Source organism: Pleuronectes platessa, chromosome 9 (genome assembly GCF_947347685.1).
Source record: "Pleuronectes platessa chromosome 9, fPlePla1.1, whole genome shotgun sequence".
Classification (NCBI taxonomy): domain Eukaryota; kingdom Metazoa; phylum Chordata; class Actinopteri; order Pleuronectiformes; family Pleuronectidae; genus Pleuronectes; species Pleuronectes platessa.
The window spans coordinates 26,538,302-26,559,588 of NC_070634.1; the positions used below are offsets into that span (position 1 = coordinate 26,538,302).

General features: G+C 45.4%; 1 protein-coding gene across 1 annotated transcript in view; it reads left to right on the forward strand.

Moving 5' to 3' along the window:
* The window catches only part of LOC128448351 (adenylate cyclase type 1), a 32,517-nt gene continuing 11,230 nt past the window's right edge, over positions 1–21,287 (forward strand). Inside the window, exons 1-9 of the mRNA XM_053430954.1 lie at positions 1–615; positions 2,370–2,519; positions 5,742–5,860; positions 9,027–9,138; positions 14,520–14,647; positions 16,695–16,853; positions 17,567–17,708; positions 18,440–18,595; positions 20,986–21,180. Of these exons, the coding sequence (XP_053286929.1) occupies positions 1–615; positions 2,370–2,519; positions 5,742–5,860; positions 9,027–9,138; positions 14,520–14,647; positions 16,695–16,853; positions 17,567–17,708; positions 18,440–18,595; positions 20,986–21,180 (1,776 nt within the window). The remainder of the gene's footprint in view (positions 616–2,369; positions 2,520–5,741; positions 5,861–9,026; positions 9,139–14,519; positions 14,648–16,694; positions 16,854–17,566; positions 17,709–18,439; positions 18,596–20,985; positions 21,181–21,287) is intronic.

Sequence of the window (21,287 nt, forward strand, 5' to 3'; positions counted from 1 at the left end):
ATGAATGGCCCGAACATGGAGGAGATGCCACTGGAAAGAGTCAAGACCCGGCGGAGGAAGGGTCACTGCCCGGCCGGTGCACCCCTGGGCGCCATCGCCTGCGAGGACGAGTTCTCCAGCCCGGAGCTGGAGGCTCTGTTCCAGGGCTACAACCTGAAGCTGGAGCAGACCGCCACCCTCAAGGCGCTGGCGGTGCTCATCGTGGCCGCGTCGTCGCTGTCGCTGGTGGAGCTGCTGTCCAGCTCGCGCCTCACCTTGTCCAAGGGCTCGTACCCGGTGCACTGCGTGGTCTTCCTCTCGCTCTTCATCGTCACCAACGTCAAGTACCTGCAGGTGACGCAGCTGCAGCAGATCGCGAAGCTGGCGCTGCTGTTCAGCTTCACCTTCGCGCTGCTCTGCTGCCCCTTCCCGCTGGCGCTGGGCACGTCGGAGCCGGTGAGCGCCGCTGCCCCTGAGCAAGGCGTGTGGCAGCTCATGCTGGTCACCCTGTTGGCTTACGTGCTGCTGCCGGTGCGGACGCTGATGGCGGTGCTGTTCGGGGTGATGCTGGCTGCGTCCCACTTCATTGTCTTAGCGACGTCGGTGACCGGGAGGAGACAGAAGCTGTGGAGGCCGGTAAGTGTCCGTCCACTCTGCCACAGGTCCACCACGCACATGTCCACCACGCACATGTCCAACTGACAGGCAGAGGTTCGAGTCTAACGCAGCGACCTGCATCCCGGGGACCGTTGAGCAACTTCTCCAGTGAGTGGAATCTCCCACTCAGCTGAGAAGTGATGCTGAGAAGTGGCTCGCTCACTTCCCCTCGGGAGCAGGAGGTTCGAACCCTCCCTGATCGAGTCCCAGCTCCGGGACACGATGCAGGTTCGAATCTGGAAAGTTTCACTCTGCTGCTGAGGAGGAGCTGTCCAGCTGCTGGTGCTGAAACCAGTGGAGGAAACACTGGTGTCATGGTTTTAGATGCATTCAAACCACCAAATATTCTTTTCTGACTCCTTAATCTTCATTAGAAGGTTGTTCCTCTGTCCTCTTGAGAAGATCACTTCTTGAATTGTCTCATTTGGATTTTGTGATCTATATGAATTAAAAATGTTTTTCAGGACAATCACTTTACAGAGTTTATTTTTAAAGTAAAAATCAACTTGTCAAGTTTTACTGTGTAGTTTGACATGACACTTAATTCAAAGAAGTTTAAGATTTAAACAGAACAGTAACGTTTTTGCTGAAATCATATTAAATGAAGTGCAGCAGTGATGTTTTAAAGACAAAACTTAATCCATATTATCACCACTGACAATTCAGTTCCCTCCTGACGTTACCTCGACACAATTGTGCAAAACAAACTGAATATTCTGAAATTAAATGAATTCTTATCAAATATTTTCAAATTAATCAAATAACAAACCTTCTGCCACGTTAATCTCCAAATGTTAGTGCAGAGAATGAAATGAAAGTTTGTTTTCGTTGACATGTTTAAAGCTCTTGACCTTGTAGTTACAGCCCCTCACCAGTAGGTCGGGTGTTTTGAAGCATAAGGAGAAGACGTGATTTCCAGAGAAAGAAACATTTCAGTTTTATCTGTGAAAACCAATTTGGCTCATATGAAAACCAATTAAGGTGAAACTAATTGAAAGATGTGGCCTCGGATCGGTTCATAGATTTGCGTAGACGCCAATTCCTGACTTAGCATTTTATGGAAATATCAGAGGGATTTCCAATTCTGGTATCGGAACATTTATTCATGACCAAAGGATGATTTATTTTCTTTATTTTACTTTTAGACGCACGAGGAGGTTAAATCTTCAGATAATTAACCGAACAAAACAAAAATAAAAACCACAATGTAGCAGGAAAACGTTTGACAGTTTCCTTTACTCACAATCTCTCTCACAATCAAACCCTCGCAGCATTATGAGCTTCTGCTTTGTTGTTCTTAAACCAGAGCACATAGAAGGCTCATCATCCATCTGCCTGAGTGTTTCTCTGACCTTTGACCTCTGACCTCTCTGCATGTGACGACCCAAAGTGGCTCCAGACTTCATTCTCTAGATGAAGTGTCCAGAAGGATCAATAGTCTTTGCTCTTTAATCAATGATGCACTTTGTCCGCCGGCCGATCCACTGTACAGCTTCTGTTGTCGGGGTCACACCTCTGATTCATGTTGTAATCCCTGTGTTGACCTTGATGTCTGTCACTCACTCCATCCTATGGATTAATCAAGGATTGCAGAGTCTAATCTCACCGGGACGTTTGACGATTGCGGCCACAAAACACACACACGTGATCCTCCCAGCCTCACACGTGTGCACGTACATTTTGTGTAGATGCTGCCGGCTCTGCTGAGCATGTCTGTTCTTGTTTGTGTGCAGCTGGTGGCCAACGCGGTGCTGTTCACCAGCGTGAACCTGTCGGGGGTGTTTGTGAGGATTCTCACCGAGCGCGCCCAGAGGAAAGTCTTCCTTCAAGCCCGCAACTGCATCGAGGAGCGGCTGAAGCTCGAGGACGAGAACGAGAAGCAGGTGAGGTGTGAATTAACACAAACACAAACACACACAAGCAAAGAATTAACAGGTGGTGAAAAAAAACATCGTTAAGACGATAACACACATCCACACATTTCTTATGCTCCTGAAATCCTCAGGCCTCCAGGGAGGTTGTGTGTTTTTTTTTAAGGTTTCAGGTGATGTGTTCCAACAACCTGCCCACAGGCGCCGAGTAACTATGACAGCAGCTATTTAAGGAAAGAACAATTACTGTGGCACATGCACCGGCGCCACACGTTCCACCCCCTCCACGCACACCCACAGCACACCGAGCGATTTAACTCAGCCACAATCCGGCAACTTTAACACACAGAAACACTCGTTAATGCACCGCACCCTCCTTTGCAAAACACGCCTCTACCAGTCGTTTAATAGAGAATTAATTATCCCCCGAACATAATACGACTCTGTGCACGTCTCACCTTCACCACGCTGCACTTAGCACCTGTGCTTTGCAGATTAGATGGTGATATGCGGTGTTTTTCCCCGGCAGTAGCAGGCTCCCTTCTGACAGGTAATTACACAAGCAGATTGCTTTCATGGCCGCCCTACTCCAGGAAAGGTCACAGTTTATCTGGGTGAAGGAAACACACACGGACCCTGATTCAGATCCGTCACCAGCCGCCTGCTGCTGCTGCTGCTCGACACAAGTCTCCGATTCTGATCCTCTCCCGTCAGACCGGGCGCTGGTCCTCACTCGGCTGTTTGCTCTGGGTTTTGCTCTGAGCTGGATCCATAGGTTCTATCGATTAGTGAACATGTGGAGGCTATGTGCTGTGTGTCAGGGAGGGGAATTGACTTCTTGATTCAATCTCAGAATCTCGGAGAAGCAGGGACAAGTCAAGGCAGAAGACACAAAGCAGGACAAAGCTCTGTTCCTCATGTCCCCTCACAGCAAGAAGGTTCTGGGTCTGAACCTAGAGGCCAACCAGGGAGTTGCTGTGTGGAGTTTCCATGTTGTCCCTGTGGTTTCCTGGGTAAAGGAAACTCTAACTTGCCCTTATGTGGGATTTTTGTTAGTCTGTATGTGTTGTCCCTGTGATTCACTGGCGACCTGTCCAGGGTCGTCCTCACCTCTCGTCCAATATCAGCTGAGATCAGCTCCAGACCCTCAAAGGATAAGATGTGTAGATGATGGACAGATGAAAGGTGTCAAATAACCCATCAGCAGAGCAGCTTCAAGTTTGCTTAAAGCAACAAGATGTAAACTTTCTCACCTTAAAGCAGCAGCTGGATAAGTGAGTCATGTTTTTCAGTGAGTGAGAAAGTTTCCTCTTTTCATTCCCACTCTTCACCCTGAACCTCTGCTCTCTGTAACTCTGGTGAGTGGGTTCGATCTCCTGTGAGAAGAACTGACTGAGAGTCACAGCTTCCACTGTCAGAATCCACTGCAGCAAGTTCAAGAGTGAAGCTGAACTGTAGATCTCAGAAGTTATTAAAAAACGAGAGTTTATCTCCAATATTCAGCAGGAAACTTTTGAAATATGAACAGAATTTGGTCGATTTGTAGCAGCTGCAGCTCTTCTGGCTCAGGAAGCAGAGGATCATGGGTAATATCCACAATCAGGTGTGTTTCAGTTCAGCTAGTGGGAATAGACTGTTTCTTCTCTACATGAAAAACACATCATCGTTAATTTTTGACTACAGAAAGTACAAAACAAAAATGTCTCCGGGCCTTTCAGAAGCTACTAAGAGAGTAAATCTGCATCTTCACAGGCGTAAAGAGTAAATTCCTACAACTGGCGGCTGCCTCTCTCATCAGACCAGCGGCTACGGGGAGAATCATGTAAATGTGGAGCATCGTGAAGATACATGAGATCCCAGTGATGCAGAGGTGTTGGTCAGAGCAGTGTTCTTCTGTCGGGAGAACATCATTCCTTTCATACAAGAATAAGTTTGAAGGAAAGAAAAAACAGTTTCCTCCCCCGTCTCTTTGTTTTCCACTGAGTGCAAACAAATTGGTTTCCTTCAGCTTCAAGTTGTTCGTGTCGAAGAAGCAGATGTTTGGTTCGAGTTTCTCCTTCTGGTGTGAGAGGGATACGAGCCAGTGGTTGATTAATAAACCAGCGTGAGAAGCTTCCCAGTCCAACACGGCTCAGAGTGAACAGAGGAACTGAACACAAAGTAAAACCACAACAACTTCACAAGTTATCATCATTTCCTCACCTGACACAAACGTGTGGTGAGAAACACAAGCTCAGGTCCACACACACACACACACACACACACACACACACACACACACACAAGCTGCTCTCCAGCGTTTCATTGGCAGGTGAGAACAGCAGTTGTGTGAATGGATGAAATTATGTGAAAACTCTCTCTCTCTCTCAGTGGCTGTTCAGCAGAGACGCCCGATGATTCACTGAGTTTCAAAGAGATCGAAGAAGACGCTTCGGTTTATGAAAGTTGATCGATCGACTCTACAGAAAATGATCTGACTGAGAATCTTGATATATGATTGATTTGACGAGTCGGTTTCCAGCCCCCGTGTCTCAGGGAGTTACTGGAGGATTTTTGCAGCTCGTGAATTCTGCAGGAAGTTTATTTTTCTGTTGACTTGCAGGTGCACGTGAAAAAAGACGATGGAGCAGTGCAGCACACAAACTATAAGAGGAGTCAGTGGAGTTCATTTCTCCACCAAGACGCTACAGTCGAGACTACTGTTATTTTATTTTGATCTGCACCAAATTATTCTCCCTCTGGTTCCTCCACAAGACTTCATATAAACAGGTTAAGAACTGTCATCATACTCCTGCTGACTAACAAAGCTGCTCTCAGTCGTGCACGGAACTCCTTCGACATTTTTCCTGAAATTATCCGGAGCGGCTCTAGTTGAGAACACGAATGTACGAACTTCTGCTGCTCCCCCCCCCCCCCCCCCCCGAGTGAAACGTCCAGAAACCGTCCGATTGAGCCGATGTGAGAACCGAGCAGGAGAATCCACAGCCAGCGAGTGGGCGTGTTGCTGATGATTCCATATTCACATGAATCTGAATAAAAAACCTCAAACTTGTTTCCATGAAAACATGAAACTATTTCCTTATATCTCCATTAATACAATCACACAGTGTTTACATCCACCTCCTCTCATTATAAACTCTGCTGTCGCCTCTGTTTTAACCCCCTGTCCCTCCTCTTCCTCCTCCTCCTCCTCCTCCTCCTCCTCCCCCCCCCCCTCCTCCTCCTCCTCCTCAGGAGCGTCTGCTAATGAGTCTACTGCCCAGGAATGTTGCCATGGAGATGAAGGAGGACTTCCTGAAGCCGCCTGAGAGAATCTTTCACAAGATCTACATCCAGCGTCATGACAATGTCAGGTAGGGGGTGTCATGACAACTGTGGACCGCCGCGGCGTGTGGGGGGGGGGGGGGGGGGGGGGGGGGTTTGGTTTGATCCAGGTGTCACCTGCTGTGACGTCCAGGTCAAGAATAGAAGAAGAGCAATTAAGATAAGCCGCTAACGCCGATGTGATCAAAGGACGTAAAGGTTAGAACGAGAGAAGCTACAACCAGCGGAGAGAGAAAGCTCTCGTCTGCTCTGCTGATGTTTTCACATCTGGAAACAAAAACACTGTGATTTGATTCAATTATAATCTGAAATCAACTTCCGGAGAAAAATCCTGTTTTACTAAAAGCTCGACGGCTCGTTGACAAAGTGGAATAACTTCTGATAAGTGCAGGAACAGAAGAAGAAGTTTTGTAAATTAACGATTGACGACAAAATCATCACAGCAGATTATTCCTGTTTAAACTGATTCTTTAAACGACTGTCGGCTAAATACCAACATGATGTTTTAGATTAGATTAGATTAGATTCAACTTTATTGTCATTGCACAGTTCAAGTACTTATACAACGAAATGCAGTTTAGCATCTAACCAGAAGTGCAAAAAAAGGCAGTAAAGTGCAGAGTATTGTGCGTATTTTAAGTGGAATGTAAATAAATAGATATGTACAGCAAGAAATATATATGGATTAGTACAGTATTAACAGGTATTGTATGATATAAGAACTATGAGCAGTAAGAAATATATATGGAGTAGTACAGTATTAACAGGTATTGTAAGATATAAGAACTATGAGCAAGACAAATATATATGGAATAGTACAGTATTAACAGGTATTGTATGATATAAGAACTATGAACAAGATAAATATATAAAAATAAATACCAACATGATGTTGAGAGAAACCTGAGATTTACTTCTACAGAAATAGTAGCTCATTCAAATTTAATAACTTAAATCTTAAGTCTGTGTTTAGAATAATCTCTGTGATGATGTTCATAAGAGCTTGGGGAAATATAAAGGTTTAATTTAATGGTGTTTCCTTGTTTAAATTGTGTCTCTATTATCTACGAGTGTCAATAATATACAGATTACAATGAACAAGTATGAGCGGTGACGCCTGAGTGCTGCTGTAACGACTGGTTGAACGATCAATAATCTGAAAGAAGCTGATTGTGTGAGTCATCGATCAGAATCCGGTGTCAAACACTTGATGCTACAGAGACTTGTGGCTGTTTTCTGTGAATTGACTTCCAGATATTTGAAGACGACACATTTTATTGCTCAATAACAACAAACCTGACAGAAGAACATCAGATGCATCATTATCTGAATCTGCAGCCTCGATATCAGTCTTCTGAGTGTCACTGATTTTAATTATAAATATATTGACATTGTTTCTTGAGAAATCCACGAAAAAGTCTAAAAACGTCATAATGTTAAAGAAAGAGAAAAAGAAACCTCCTCGTTCCAACGCCCGAATCGAATCCACTCTAAAAATCAATGGCGTCTCTCTGGCCCCACTCCTCTGCCCATTGGAGGAAAATCACTCCAGTAACAGACAAGCAGACGGCAATGAAAACATTATAGCTGCTTAATTGGCAGAGATAATTATCTAGAATGTCACTCAGAGCAGCTCAAAGCTCCAACACGGCCCGAGTGTCCCTGAGTTCAACCTGTTCACTCTCACAGACATCAGCCCCGGAACAGGTCGGAGTTCTTCATCAAGATCAAAATAAATATTCAAAGTGAAATGAGTTAAAAAGTCAAGAAACACCTCAGATTCATTTCTGTGCATGAATGGAATTTACTCTTCTTTGACCCATTCTGCATCATATTCTATTTAAATCGCCCATATTCAGCAGATTGATAATTAAAACTATTATTTGTTGCTGTCCTACTTGTGTAAGTCGATTCACGTAAAATCTGCCTTTCAATTATTCTGCAATACGATTCATCAGATCTTCAATTTCCCAACGTTATAAATTGAAAATCCTTGAGTATCTGAATTTAATATGATAGATACAATTGATCAAATAACTAATCAGTGTTAAAAGCCACGTGTCCTCACAGTGATGGTTTATCACAGTCATCAGCCCACTCAGCAGCAGCCGCCTCTGGTGAACTCGTAGTGGAGGAAACATCCGGGAGCGTGAGAACCCGACTCTGAGCTGATTGCACCCGGACGAGGGAGAGAGGAGCCGTGTGGGAGTGGAGGTGTCATGTCAACAGCTCTCCTGTGAAGAGACCGTCCTCTCCACTCCACGTCCGGCTGTCTGTCTGCTGCCACACTCCCTCGGCTCGGGAACATCTCCTCCCGGCCCCCAGCCTCTCTGCTGGGGGGGGGACATCTCCTCCCGGCCCCCAGCCTCTCTGCTGGGGGGGGGGACATCTCCTCCCGGCCCCCAGCCTCTCTGCGGGGGGGGGGGGGGGGGGGGGGACTCCGTCACGATGCGGAACGCAACTACCATCCAACCTCAGCACTGAACTGTGGAGCACTAACAGCTGGAGAGGAACGTTTTGTTTACTTAGTGCTATGGATATAGATTATTAGATCAAATCTTTCCTTGACCTTGTGATGATTCCATCGGGGTCAAGGAGTAACCGTTGGGAGATTAAGGAGATTATCTGGACTGTAAATAAAGATGGACGTCATTTCTCCACTTCCTCCCACTGCCAAGAAATGAAGCCAAAAGACGTCATTTCTAATAATTTAAAAGAACTTGTTAATGTCGATGTGCCTTCAAATCAACATCACGATTACGATTTAATGAACGATAATAATTCATATTTATAGTTTATTCTAATTAATATTTAAGACATGCCTTCACTTCACGGGGATGAGTAGTTTTTGCTGCTATCTGGCTGAACTGGGAGCAGCTGAACTGGGAGCTGTGTCTTCCAGCAGCTCCCTGGTCCCTGCTGCTGCAGCCGCCACCGGCAGCAGGCGTTTAGCTCTTTAATTGATTTAGCTGTTGCCCTGAAAGACACTTAAATTTATCCGGGATTGGATTAATGTACTCGCTGCTCACTTCACAACTGATCTTCATTAGCAGGTTTACCTGTGGGTGCTCTGTGCCTGGGCAGTTTAAATACTCTGTGTGTTTCTGTAGATTGAGTCTTCACTTCCTGGAGAGTGTGAGGAGCAGTGAGTCCTTCACTCCAGATTAAGATCTGTTTCTCCTTCCCTCTGTGCAGCATCCTGTTTGCAGACATCGTGGGCTTCACCAGCCTGGCCTCTCAGTGCACCGCTCAGGAACTCGTCAAACTGCTCAACGAACTCTTTGGGAAGTTTGATGAACTGGCGACAGTAAGTGCTCCGCCTCTCCGCCCGGTTACTGATCCCTGCCTCACGAGGGACACGGTGAAATCCATCACACAGAGCGATCAATGTGCAGCAGGAAGTCTCTTTCAGCGACACTCCACTGATGGATCCACCATTATTTACACTGTAGGTGATTCATCATCAGCCAGTTATCGTGTCTCAACCGAAGACTTTAAATAAAACTGTCAACTTCCTCCCACTGTCCCTAAATGAAGCCAGAATGTTCTGTAACCACGCAGCCATTTTGTGCCAAAGACGCCCTTTGGCTCCAGCGTCTGAGCAGAAGCTTCACTGGGTTGAAGCTGCAGCAAAGTCCTGCTGATATCAACCAATCACGAGTCAGTCTCAGCTGTCAATCAGGGCATTTCACCTCACATCATATTATCACATCACAGACATATCATCACCTGATTCAGTTTAGTGAGGAGGGTTTACAAACTAGAGTTTCAGCAGAGACGGAGACATTAACATTTCATGAGCAGTTGTGTATTTATATATAATATTCACTCTGCTTTTCGCTCCGTGTTTGGTCTCCACCTGCTCTTGAGGGAAGTGTCTGTGTCTGTGTCTGTAGTTCTTCCCTGTGTTTCCCCAGCGGCTGTCGGCCTGTGTCTGTCGGCTGCTGCAGAGCAGAAAGTGTTTAATGGCTCGACGCAGCTTCTCTTCTCTGGAAACAGCTGCCGGCTGCAGCAGAAATCTAAAGTATGAGAAGTGAAGCAGAGCAGCAAAGTTACCGGTTTAGAGCTTCTGCACTTTCAAAGATTCTCATCTCAGTAAAATCGAGTATATCGTTATTACAAAAAGTGATTGGGCCACAGAGTCCACTATTTGAAAGTGTGGCACATTTCCTAATGATACAAGTTGAGTGGAGCACATGTGTCTGCTCTGCTGATCGTTCCCTCATCAGTGTGCAGGGGAGCAGAGAGCAGCAGCTTGTAGATGAAGAGCTCCTCAGCGAGGGAACCATCTCCTGTCGCCTGAGTCGTGAGCAGCATAGAATCAGATCCCAGTTCCTCCCAGTAGGAGGAGGGAAACAGGTCAGACGATCCCAGTTCCTCCCAGTAGGAGGAGGGAAACAGGTCAGACGATCCCAGTTCCTCCCAGTAGGAGGAAGGAAACAGGTCAGACGATCCCAGCTCCTGTCAGTAGGAGGAGGGAAACAGGTCAAACGATCCCAATTCCTCCCAGTAGGAGGAGGGAAACAGGTCAGACGGGGCCTTTGACTTTTTCTAAACCACATTTGAAGCTGTGTCAGGATTCATGGACGTTCGAGCCCTAATGAGATTGAGACTTTAGATGTTTTGGGCGTCGCCGGCTCGTCCTGCCCTTATTACTTTTGCACGTTGAGCTTTTCGGTTGAATCGTGATAATCGGACGTGTGGTCGCTTGTCGGCGCCATCTCCTCTGAAGTGCAAAGGATCCTGGGAAAGTTTGGGCCTGAAATGGTCAAAGTCTCGCCGCAGTGACTCCATCGAGCTTCCAATGTAAAACTGGGAGGAGTTTTCAGTTTGGTCCATGTCCCATTCATTGACTTGGAGGAGGCGGGACTTATGACCTCTGTCAAGATGTCCATCTTTATATAGAATCTATGTTTAACCAGTAACTTCAGGAATCACCACTTTGAGGTTGTGATATTAAATTTAATATCGTCCCTGATGACGTATCCATCGAGCTCTAGTTTGTCCAGTGACGGGGAAAAGTAAGAAGATTTTAAATTCAAGCTTCTGTTATGAAAGAATGTCGCTGAGCGGTCACACACAGTGAGCTACAGCGGGGGGGGGGGGGGGGGGGGGGGGGGGGGGGGGGGGGGCAGAGCTCCTGTTTCAGCTCGTTGTTCCTCCGCAACACAAAAAGCCTCCAAGACAACTGAATGTATTATTCAGTCCTGGCTGGAGCTCATCTATTATGCCAAGTCATATATCGATCCAAGAGTTAAAGTAGATCTGGAGAGGCTGAGGCTGACTGACGTGAAGAGGAGGAGGAAGAGGAGGAGAGGAAGAGGAGGAGAGGAAGAGGAAGAAGGTCAAGAGGGAGGAGGGCGAGAGACGAGTGAACTGAGCTTTAGACGGAGGGGAGATAAGGGCGGAAGATTTTCTGTATATTGGTGCGTGTGTGTGTTTGTGTTTGTATGTATGTGTGGTGGTGTGTGTCTGTATGTGTTTATGTGTGTAGTATCTTGCACTTGATAAAGAGACAGTGTGTGTATGACAGCGTACACTGTTTGTCAGTAGGCCTGTGTAGTGTTGTTCTCTGGGAAGATTAGGTGAGTGACAGGTTATCTGCCGCCAGACTACTGTAATCATATTAATACTGCGCACACACACACACACACACACACACACACACACGCTCAAACACACAGACACACACGCTTGCTAACCCATGGTTTTTTATCAACATAGTGCTGTCAGTAGAAATACAGTACAGCAGACCTAACACAATCTCCACACAAACACACAGACACACACCTCACACACACACAAACACACACACACACAGACACACAGACACACAGACACACACACCATCGGGTCAAACGGAGGATGAAGTCCACCACGGTTAAAATATCTCACTGGGTCAGAGAGAGTAACGGGAAAAATAATAATCTCAACCCATCGTCCGCAGCCTCTCGGGCTTTAAACCTCATTTCACGCTCTTTATTAAACAACTCGGCTCAGATAGAGAAACTTTCACACTTTTACATTTTAGTTTTTCAAATGCACGACTTTCTCTACGTGTGTGAGGCTCTGCTCTAACGTTAAAACATTTCAGTTTGAAAACTCCAGGGTTGTGTTTGAGTCTGGACGGACACAAACTGAGACTTTAGTAAAACGAGGACCTGAACATTCTTTTGCCTGATTCTCACGTCCTGAAGTATCTGCTCAACTTCCTTATGATTATTTATTCTTTATGTTCTTTATATAAACTGGAGCCTGAGCTGTTGTTCTCCACATCTTGGTGCATTTCCAGCTTTTGTTCCCTCTCACATTACTTCAGATTTCCAGTTGAGTTTTGGGTCAGGGAGAGATTTTCAATATTACATAAAACTCAATCTTGTCCAAAAAACGTCAGTTACACATCTTTCACACTCACAGCCTCAGTGGGCCACCCGCATGACCCCGTCCGCCGCCACCACCAAGTGATCTCTTCAGACAGTTTACTCTGAGTCTCCACATGCACACACACACACACACAGACACACAAACACACACATGCACGCGCACGCACACACGTGATCAGCAGGATTATCCATCTTCAGCAATCAGTCATGGTTTAACATGGGGAGAGAGACAGAGCAAGAAATAAGGTGATATGTGGTTTGCTATCAATGCTCCAGCGCTCAGTAAACCATTATACAGAGATCTTGTGATGAGGATATATTGTGTACATGTGTGTGAGTGTGTGTGTGTGTGTGTGTGTCGCTGCAGCTGCATCCTAATTGAGATTTATAGCCTGTCGTGTTAGCGAGGAGGAAAAAATTCACTTTCAAACCGGCTCTGTCACAGCTGCTGAGCCCGTCTGACTGCTGCCTGCTGCACAACACGTTCCTCCCCCGGGGACTCAAACCAAACTTAACCACAACCGACACGCGCCCAACTTAACCCTGACCTGCACCCGACTGTAATATGAATGGATGAATCCTCACTGGGGGGAACACAGTTTGCCTCCAATTAGAAAAGCTGTCCCCAGTCAGCTGCAATGCAAATCTCCAATCCGTCTCCAAAAGCAAACACACGTGTCTCCTGAGCCGAGGCTCTTTGGCAGCCGATAATTTCTGTCTTATTTCTGTACACATGCACACACACACACACACACATGCACACACACACACACATGCACACACACTCCCCGTTTCTGTTCCTAGCGCCGGGATAATCATCCACGTTCTGAATTCTCATATCCTCCCACGCCAGAAAATCTTTCTGCTCCCGTGAGCGGAAAACCAGAGCACCCCGTCTCCTCTCTCCTCATCTCTGCCTCTTACCCTGCAGTTGTCATGAATCCTCTGTGTGTGTCTGTGTGTGTACAAGTGTGTGTTTGTTTGCATACGTGTGTTTGTCACTCAGAGGCTGCCTGCAGGCCAAGCTTTGTAGGGTCTACCATTACGATTATGTGATGACTGTGTGTGAAACAGTGCCAAATGGAAACCCTCTGTGTGTGTGTGTGTGTGTGTGTGTGTTTGTGTGTGTGTGTGTGTGTGTGTGTAGTTGCAACTAAACCAAACTACCTGTACAGTATGTTTGCATGGAACTGTGCAGCAGCAGTATGTTCTTTACTGCAGGTATGTGTGTGCCTCTGTGTGTGTGTGTGTGTGTGTGTGTGTGTGTGTGTGTGTGTGTGTGTGTGTGTCATCACTGCTGAGTTGTGCACACCGTGACAAATAGCTGATCTGTCTGGGAATGTGTGGGCGGGATTCTACTTCAAGAGTATGTCGGAGCAATTAGAGTTGGTCTCAACTAGAAATACACACCCTGCTACACACAAACACACAAACACACACTCACAAACATCTGATTTACGTGAGCAGAGTTGCAGCTGCAGGATTCATTCAGTGTCTGTACATTTGGATCTGATGTAACAGGACGTCCTCTGCTCATGTCGGACCCGATCTCCTCCGGCTGGTAAATATAGAAATGGCCGACAGACGAACGTCAGGATTTATCTCCGACAGAGTTTCACCGAGTCTCGGCTCAAACTTCTGCTTCTTTGCCCGAGAGATGAAATATGGAGTTGTCAATTTTTACTTTATATCAGCAGAGGAAGATTATTTTTAAAAATAGTATCGGTGCAGCCAGCAGACTAGAGAAGGTAGAATCTATAATTAAGTGTTGGCCACTCTGTGTCACTAAGGAATATTTTATCTTATCTCATCTCCTCTTATATTTATCTCATCAATGATAATGATGATGAGGGAATATATTTTTTAGTTTGCAAATAATTAACTTTGAGAAAAAGTATAATTTGTTTTCACCCACGTTTTCAAACAGGAAGTCCAGAGAATGTCCGGATGTTTTCCAGATTGTCTTTCACATATTAAGAAATCTGGAAATCTCCAGAGTCTTCAGCTAAGATTCAAAGCTGATGTTTCAGTGATGAGACAAAATACTCACTTTACAGCTCAGTTCTGTTTGTAAACACATCACTGATGTTTACATGAATGTTTTCTGTCTTCGTTAGATTAAAAAAAGACATTAGATATATATTATATCTACAGATTTATGCCGTAATGCATCAAATTCCCCTTAATAAAGGATTATCTTATCTTACACATTAACACCACTCTCAGATATAACCTCTCTCTCTCTCTCTCTCTCTCTCTCTCTCTCTCTCTCTCTCTCTCTCTCTCTCTCTCTCTCTCTCTGCAGGAGAATCACTGCAGGAGAATAAAGATCCTCGGCGACTGTTACTACTGTGTGTCCGGACTGACCCAGCCCAAGGCCGACCACGCCCACTGCTGCGTGGAGATGGGCCTGGACATGATTGACACCATTGCGTGAGTCACAATCACATAAACCTCCACCTCCAGTCGTATGTTCTGTATAACACACGTGTGTCCACCCACATGTATGTAGAGGGAAACACGCAAGGTTTCATTTCATTTATCATGAAGACTCGTTTGTTATTGATCGGCTGCCGCTCAGATTTCATATCCGGGATATTTTAGCTTCATCTTTGCTTCTTTGTATACAGTCTATGGTGTATATATATTCAGTATATATGTACAGTTTATATTTAGTATATTTAGTTGCAGTATATATATTTATACAGTATATATATACTGAATTTACCAAGACAACAGAAAGACAGGTAGGGAAGCCTGTTCAAAATAAAGTCCTGGGTCTAGATTATAACGGCCACTATTTCAGATTCTATACCATTAGTCATATTAATCTATTCTTTTCTAAATTATTATCTTTCCGTCTATATTTTCAGAGATTTGAATCAATATAAACCAAACTGAAAAGGATTCACAGTTATATTTGTACCTCATTCCCGAGCAAGTAATTTCAAATTTTAAGATTTTGAAGCAAAACTAATTTCACTTGATAAAAATAAATCTATTCTGTGCACAAAATCTGGATTTGTATGTTTACCATTATCCATGTGAACATACGATAATGGTTGCTGGCTTATAATTTCAAGCTTCATCTCAAACTGGGACAGAGGTGACACCATTGAACATAACTCAGGAACGTTATGTTCAGACACAACAAGGCAACGCTGGAAATATCAATTTAAAGTCTTCCTGTTGAGATCCGACATATTTACAATATAAAAGACTCTTGGTGGCCCACATGTGCACCCCCCCCCCCCCCGACATGTTGACACACAGCGAGCTGTTCCGTCGTCTGTCATGTTCTTTCCCTGCTGCTGCGTCTGAGTGGATGGATGCCGCTGTCGGAGTCCTTTATCTCAGAGGACAGGTGCTGCCACACACACTCCTCCCTCCCTCCGTGTGTGTGTGTGTGTGTGTCTGTTTACCAGTGTGTGTGTGCAGCATCCCTCCTTTCCTTATTCCACATCCTTGGAAACACACACACACTTTGCCAGCTCTCTATTTCCCTCCTCGGCTCCGTCCATGACGCCGTCTGAAGTGGCTGAGCTCCTGCTGGTGACCGAGAGCAGTGTGGGGTGATTTACTGGAGAGGACAGGCTTTGGAAAAGTCCTGCTTCATCTCCTGTGCACCCCCACACAGCGATGTACCAGCACATCTACACACACACACACACATGAAGATAGACACAGGCGTGTGCAGCCCAGCGGAGCCGCCACCTCCAGCTGGAACATCTCCATTGGTCGTGGTCACAATTAAAAGCTTTTCTCCTGCTAAGCTCAAAAGAGAGTCCGGCTGTTTGCAGAGATACGATCTCCACTGAGGCGTTGGAGGAAGAAATGTGTAACATGCACATGGTTCCAGTTCAGCAGCGCCTGAGTCTCTAAACACAGCAACATAATAAAGTAGCAGCACAAATGCAATTTGAGCTAAATGCTAACATCAGCGTTCTAACAAGCTCAAGGCAACACAACTACACACGCTGATTGTAGTCATTCATCACGTCCACGATCTTAGTTCAGCACACACACTGTACTCGTGTCCACTTCCTCTCACTGTCCAGAAATGAAGCCAAAATACCCTGGATAGGAACACTGCCCCCTTGTGTCTGTGTGAAGACGTTTCACCCAATGATTTCAAAAAAGTAATTAAAATCTCATGTATCTTGAATCTGTACTGCAGCGAGCCACCAGGGGGCTATTGATATGCTGTGGTTTCACTTTTGAGAAGGTTAGGTTAGTCTAGGTTTAGCATGTTAGCGTTGTATTTAGCATCAAACGCAAAGAGAATCTATATCTGATGGGATCTGTTCTACAAGTGTTGGACGATGAATAATTCTAATTCTGAACTAATGATGGCGCCGGATGAAAGTCGGAGGTTCACCGAAGTTATTTCCGTTCTGATGGAGTCATGTTTTTTGATGATGACGATGATGTTAAGTTTCCTTGGTGTAGTTACCTGTGTGTGCTCTTCTTCCCCCTGCAGGTCCGTGGTGGAGGCGACCGAGGTGGATCTCAACATGCGTGTGGGTCTGCACACGGGACGCGTGCTGTGCGGCGTGCTGGGCCTCAGGAAGTGGCAGTACGACGTCTGGTCAAACGATGTCACACTGGCCAACGTGATGGAGGCCGGAGGGCTGCCGGGGTCAGTGCTGAGTGTTACACACACTGAAACTCCGAGCAGCTACAGTACAAACACACATTCAGACGCACAATATCCCAGCAACTGTCACATTAACGGAGGTTGAAATGCATGATTCTTCTATTGAACAGTAGGAACGTACAAGAAAACATTTAAAGATGTGTCAAATGTCCAAATCTTATATATTAATCCTTTAAAATACATATTCTGCACATATTCAGGCTTGTGGTTTTAGCATGTTGTCCCATCTGCTAACATGGAGGACGCAGGGTTCATGGTCTAAACTGCAGCCATCACATCGACAGTGTAAAGCTGTCTTCTCATCTCCTGTTTGCTCTTTAAAAGATATTCGGATTCCACGATTTCCCCTTTGAAGCGACTTCATGAATTTCCTACAAAAAAGAAAAAACTGAGGCAGCAGCTGAGAAACACGTCGGAGCGCTAGGATTAAATTAAAGACTCTTCATTCAAGAAAGAGCTGATCTGCATGTGAGCAGCAGGGAAACGAGGTCAACTCAGCGGCTCAGTCTGGTTTTGTTTCAAGTGAAGTAATATGATTTTAGGACTCGTTATGAGATTAAATGAGTCGTTAGGAGGGAAGAGTTCTTTGATGTGAAGAGTTTTGAGCTGGAAGGAACGAGGGGGGGAGGGGGGGGGGGGTAATGATTTGAGACCTTTGCAGCTTTTGATCAATAACTTCTTTCTGTCCCCTGTAGCAAGGTGCACATCACCCGTACGACCCTGGAGTGCCTGAACGGAGACTACGAGGTGGAGCCGGGCTTCGGACACGAGAGACACGCCTTCCTGCAGAAACACAACATCGAGACGTTTTTCATCGTGCCGTCCCACCGACGCAAAGTACGCCCCCCCCCCCCCCCCCACGCAGGACGAGTTCTCTCCTTCTCTGGCGCTCGAGCCGACGGGTGACACATCTGTTCGGTGGTGTAACCGCTGATCCTCTGACGCAGAGAGAGAGAGGGAGGCAGGGAGGCCGTTTGTTAAGCTGGCGTACACACGGCCTGGTGTCACTATACCGCTCGCCAACCACGCACGTGCTCCAGAGCCGAGTGCTCACGGCATCGCGAGTTCACAGATATAAACACACAAACACAAACAAACAGGCGACGCATCCAGGTTTTTCTAACAACACACACTTCACACCTCACTGTTGACATCCCAGTGAATTAAATCCATGAATGAGATGATTCGACAAATCGTATAAAAATCTCATCTTTTAAAGACTCTCACGTCCCCTCTCTCTGTTTACTGCAGAAGTGATGAAGTGCTCGTAGCAGCTTCATCTCCACAAAGAGGCTGGAATTACAGTTAATGTGAATTTATATAAAGAGAACGATTGTAGATAGAATGTAAAGTATACATTTGAAGGATGGCACACTTGAATTGAGTGGGAGGCTGGAAATTAGCAGCCTGGTTGTAGTTTTTAACCTTGAAATGAAAAACGTTTTACGTGTGAGATTCACAGACTCTAGTTGTAATTTATCACATTCACAGGATAAAGGGAGATAATGTTTCCAGTCTTTTATTCGTGGCCTGTGGCTCATCTCTCTATCTTTATCTTTCTCCTCCAGATCTTTCCGGGTCTGATTCTGTCGGACATCAAACCAGCCAAGAGGATGAAGTTCAAGACCGTGTGCTACCTGCTGGTGCAGCTCATGCACTGTCGGAAGATGTTCAAGGCCGAGATCCCCTTCTCCAACGTGATGACCTGTGACGACGACGACAAGGTTCGTCTTCATGCTGGGACACCGCTACTGCACTGGGCACCACCCAGTATCTCTGGGTTGCATAGTAGGGATAAAAGAATCCTTCTTAATGGGGTTGGTTTGTCCATTTGTGACGGAGTGAAATCCTGCTCGGATTCTTAATCTTCTGCTACACACACACACACACACACACACACACACACACACACACACACACACACACACGCACAGTAATCTGGATTTCTCGATCTGGCAGCATCATCAGCACTACAGTATCCCCGCATTACAGCTTCTTGTTGAGAAGTAAGCCAGTGGAATAGATATTATGAGCAGCTCCATGTTAACTCGCTGCTCTGAAGCTCCCAGTGTGTGTCCCTGTGATTGTGTAACGTTGTGCGGATGCGTCCGTGTCGCCCACATGATGCTTTAATGTGATTTGTGATTTGCTTGTGTGATGTTTATTCGTGAACCGCAATGACGCAGTGGGTTCGTCCCTCGGCCGCTCGGCGTGGTGGTGTCACAGGTTCGATGCTGTAATCCGCCCGCCTGTGTGAGCCGGGCGTTAGTGCTTCATGATTCTGATGAGGCTGCATTCTGACTGCTGGTAATCACCCACAGCCGGGTATCATCTGCTCTAATAGCATTAGCCACATTGTTACGTGATTATAGCCCAAAATCCTAGCATTGTGACACACAGGAATTTTATAATAGAATTATGACACTGGAAACTGTTCTGGCCTAAAAAAATATCAAATCATCTGAATCCAACGGCAGGTTTCAGATTTGTTTTCCTCTTTAAAAGAAATATGAAGATTTTTCAAATTTTTAGAAATAGCTTGTGGACATCAGCTCACGTTCACCTCATCGACATTACTTCTTTCAAAAGTTCAAAATAACTTAAATAATCTTTTGTGCTTTTGTGTGACGGTAGTTTCGGTTTGTTTGCCGACCATCATCAGTAAAGACGCCCAACATGGTGTGTGAAATACTGCCACCAGCAGATGGCAACAATGAGTAATTTGAAATTTAACGTTAACAGAGATTTTTGTCATTTTATGCGATATTTAGGTGGTTAATAAATTGTCCAGTTTCGTGAAAAACACTTCTATCTGTCTCAAACTGAACAAACTCAATTTTAACACAATTTTAACACAATAAATCATTGTTAAAATGATAAATGCTACATTTTGAATAACAGGATGTAAACATTCACTAGTTATAGACATGCTAACCGTTGTAAACACTACGTACTATTCCATAAGTACGTTTTTGCTACCAGTATTTTGCTAACATTAGCATCAACAGCTGTTCACTCAGCAATCCAACAGAATCAAACCTGTGACGTCTCCAGAGGTCGGAGAGAAACGTTGTTTTGCTTCTGTTGCTGTTCCCTCTTTGTTTTCTACTGGAGCTAGCATGCTAATCAGCTAGCATGCTAACCGCCTGCCGTTAACAATCATACAAACAGTATGTTTGTTAGCACTGTTGCTACACGGAGGGGCCATCTTGGATTTCTAGGTCGTGGGTGACTTTTCGAGTCCAGATTCCAACTTGAGGTGGCCTAGTTAGACAATTCTGAGCTCTGAGGTTTAATGGTTTAAATGGTTTCTACTGTAGTTAACATGCTAACCTGCTAGCATGTTAACTTCTCCGACTCTTTTCCGGATCAGAAGTTCAGACCCAGTTAAACATGGAGAGTTCGGCTGTGATTAACAACATGAATCAAGGCTGCGTCACATTTTGGTCTCGGGGCACGTTCACATTATTAATTACTCCTGTTCTCTTTTGTTACGCCTGGTCTCAGACGTCAGCTCAGAGAAGATGGTTCATAATAAAGCTGATGATGTCGAGTTGAGGATGAGCCGGAGATTAAAACTCAAAGTCATCTACAGAAATTTGTATCTGCACTAATATAAAAGATCGGAATGTCCCAGACATGTTTTTCCCGTCAATAATTAGTCTGAAAAGTGAAAACCTTCATTATTTGTTCTGGCTCATCAACCGAGTACTTTAAATTATCCAAGAGTTTAGTCTAAAGGTTCTTTTTGGAGACATTGCCCCAAAAAAACTGTTTATTTAAAGATCTAAATCTATTTATATTTTAAAAGGTAATTTAAAACACATTTCTACCGACCTAACCCCACAATTTGTGTTATTTTTAGTTTCCTCTTTGATTTACCCACTGTGTCAACGAGGATAATTTCCATGTTTCATTTATCGAATCATTTGGTTTTCAGAACTGGGTGGCTGTTGACTTTTCTCTTTTGTGGATGAAGTTATGAAAAGTCCTGAAGCCTCAGCTCACTCCACACTCTGGACGCCACACTGCATCCGTCAGCGTGGACAAGCTGGACAGGCCGTCCTCTGTGGAGACTGATTGTGTTGTCTCTCTCTGTGTGTGTGTCTGACAGCGGAGGGCCCTGAGGACGGCCTCGGAGAAGCTGAGGAACCGGACGTCCTTCTCAGCCACCGCCGTGCAGCTCTCACCGGGGACACGGGTCAACCGCTACATCGGGCGGCTCATCGAGGCCCGGCAGACCGAGTCCGAGACCACGGACCTCAACTACATCACCCTGTTCTACAAGAGCCGAGACAGGGAGCGCAGAGTGAGGCCGGACGCACACAGACACACACACACACACATCTCCACAGAGCCCTGCAACTTGGATTCATGTTTACAAAAGGAAACAAAATAGAGCAATTACAGTTTCCT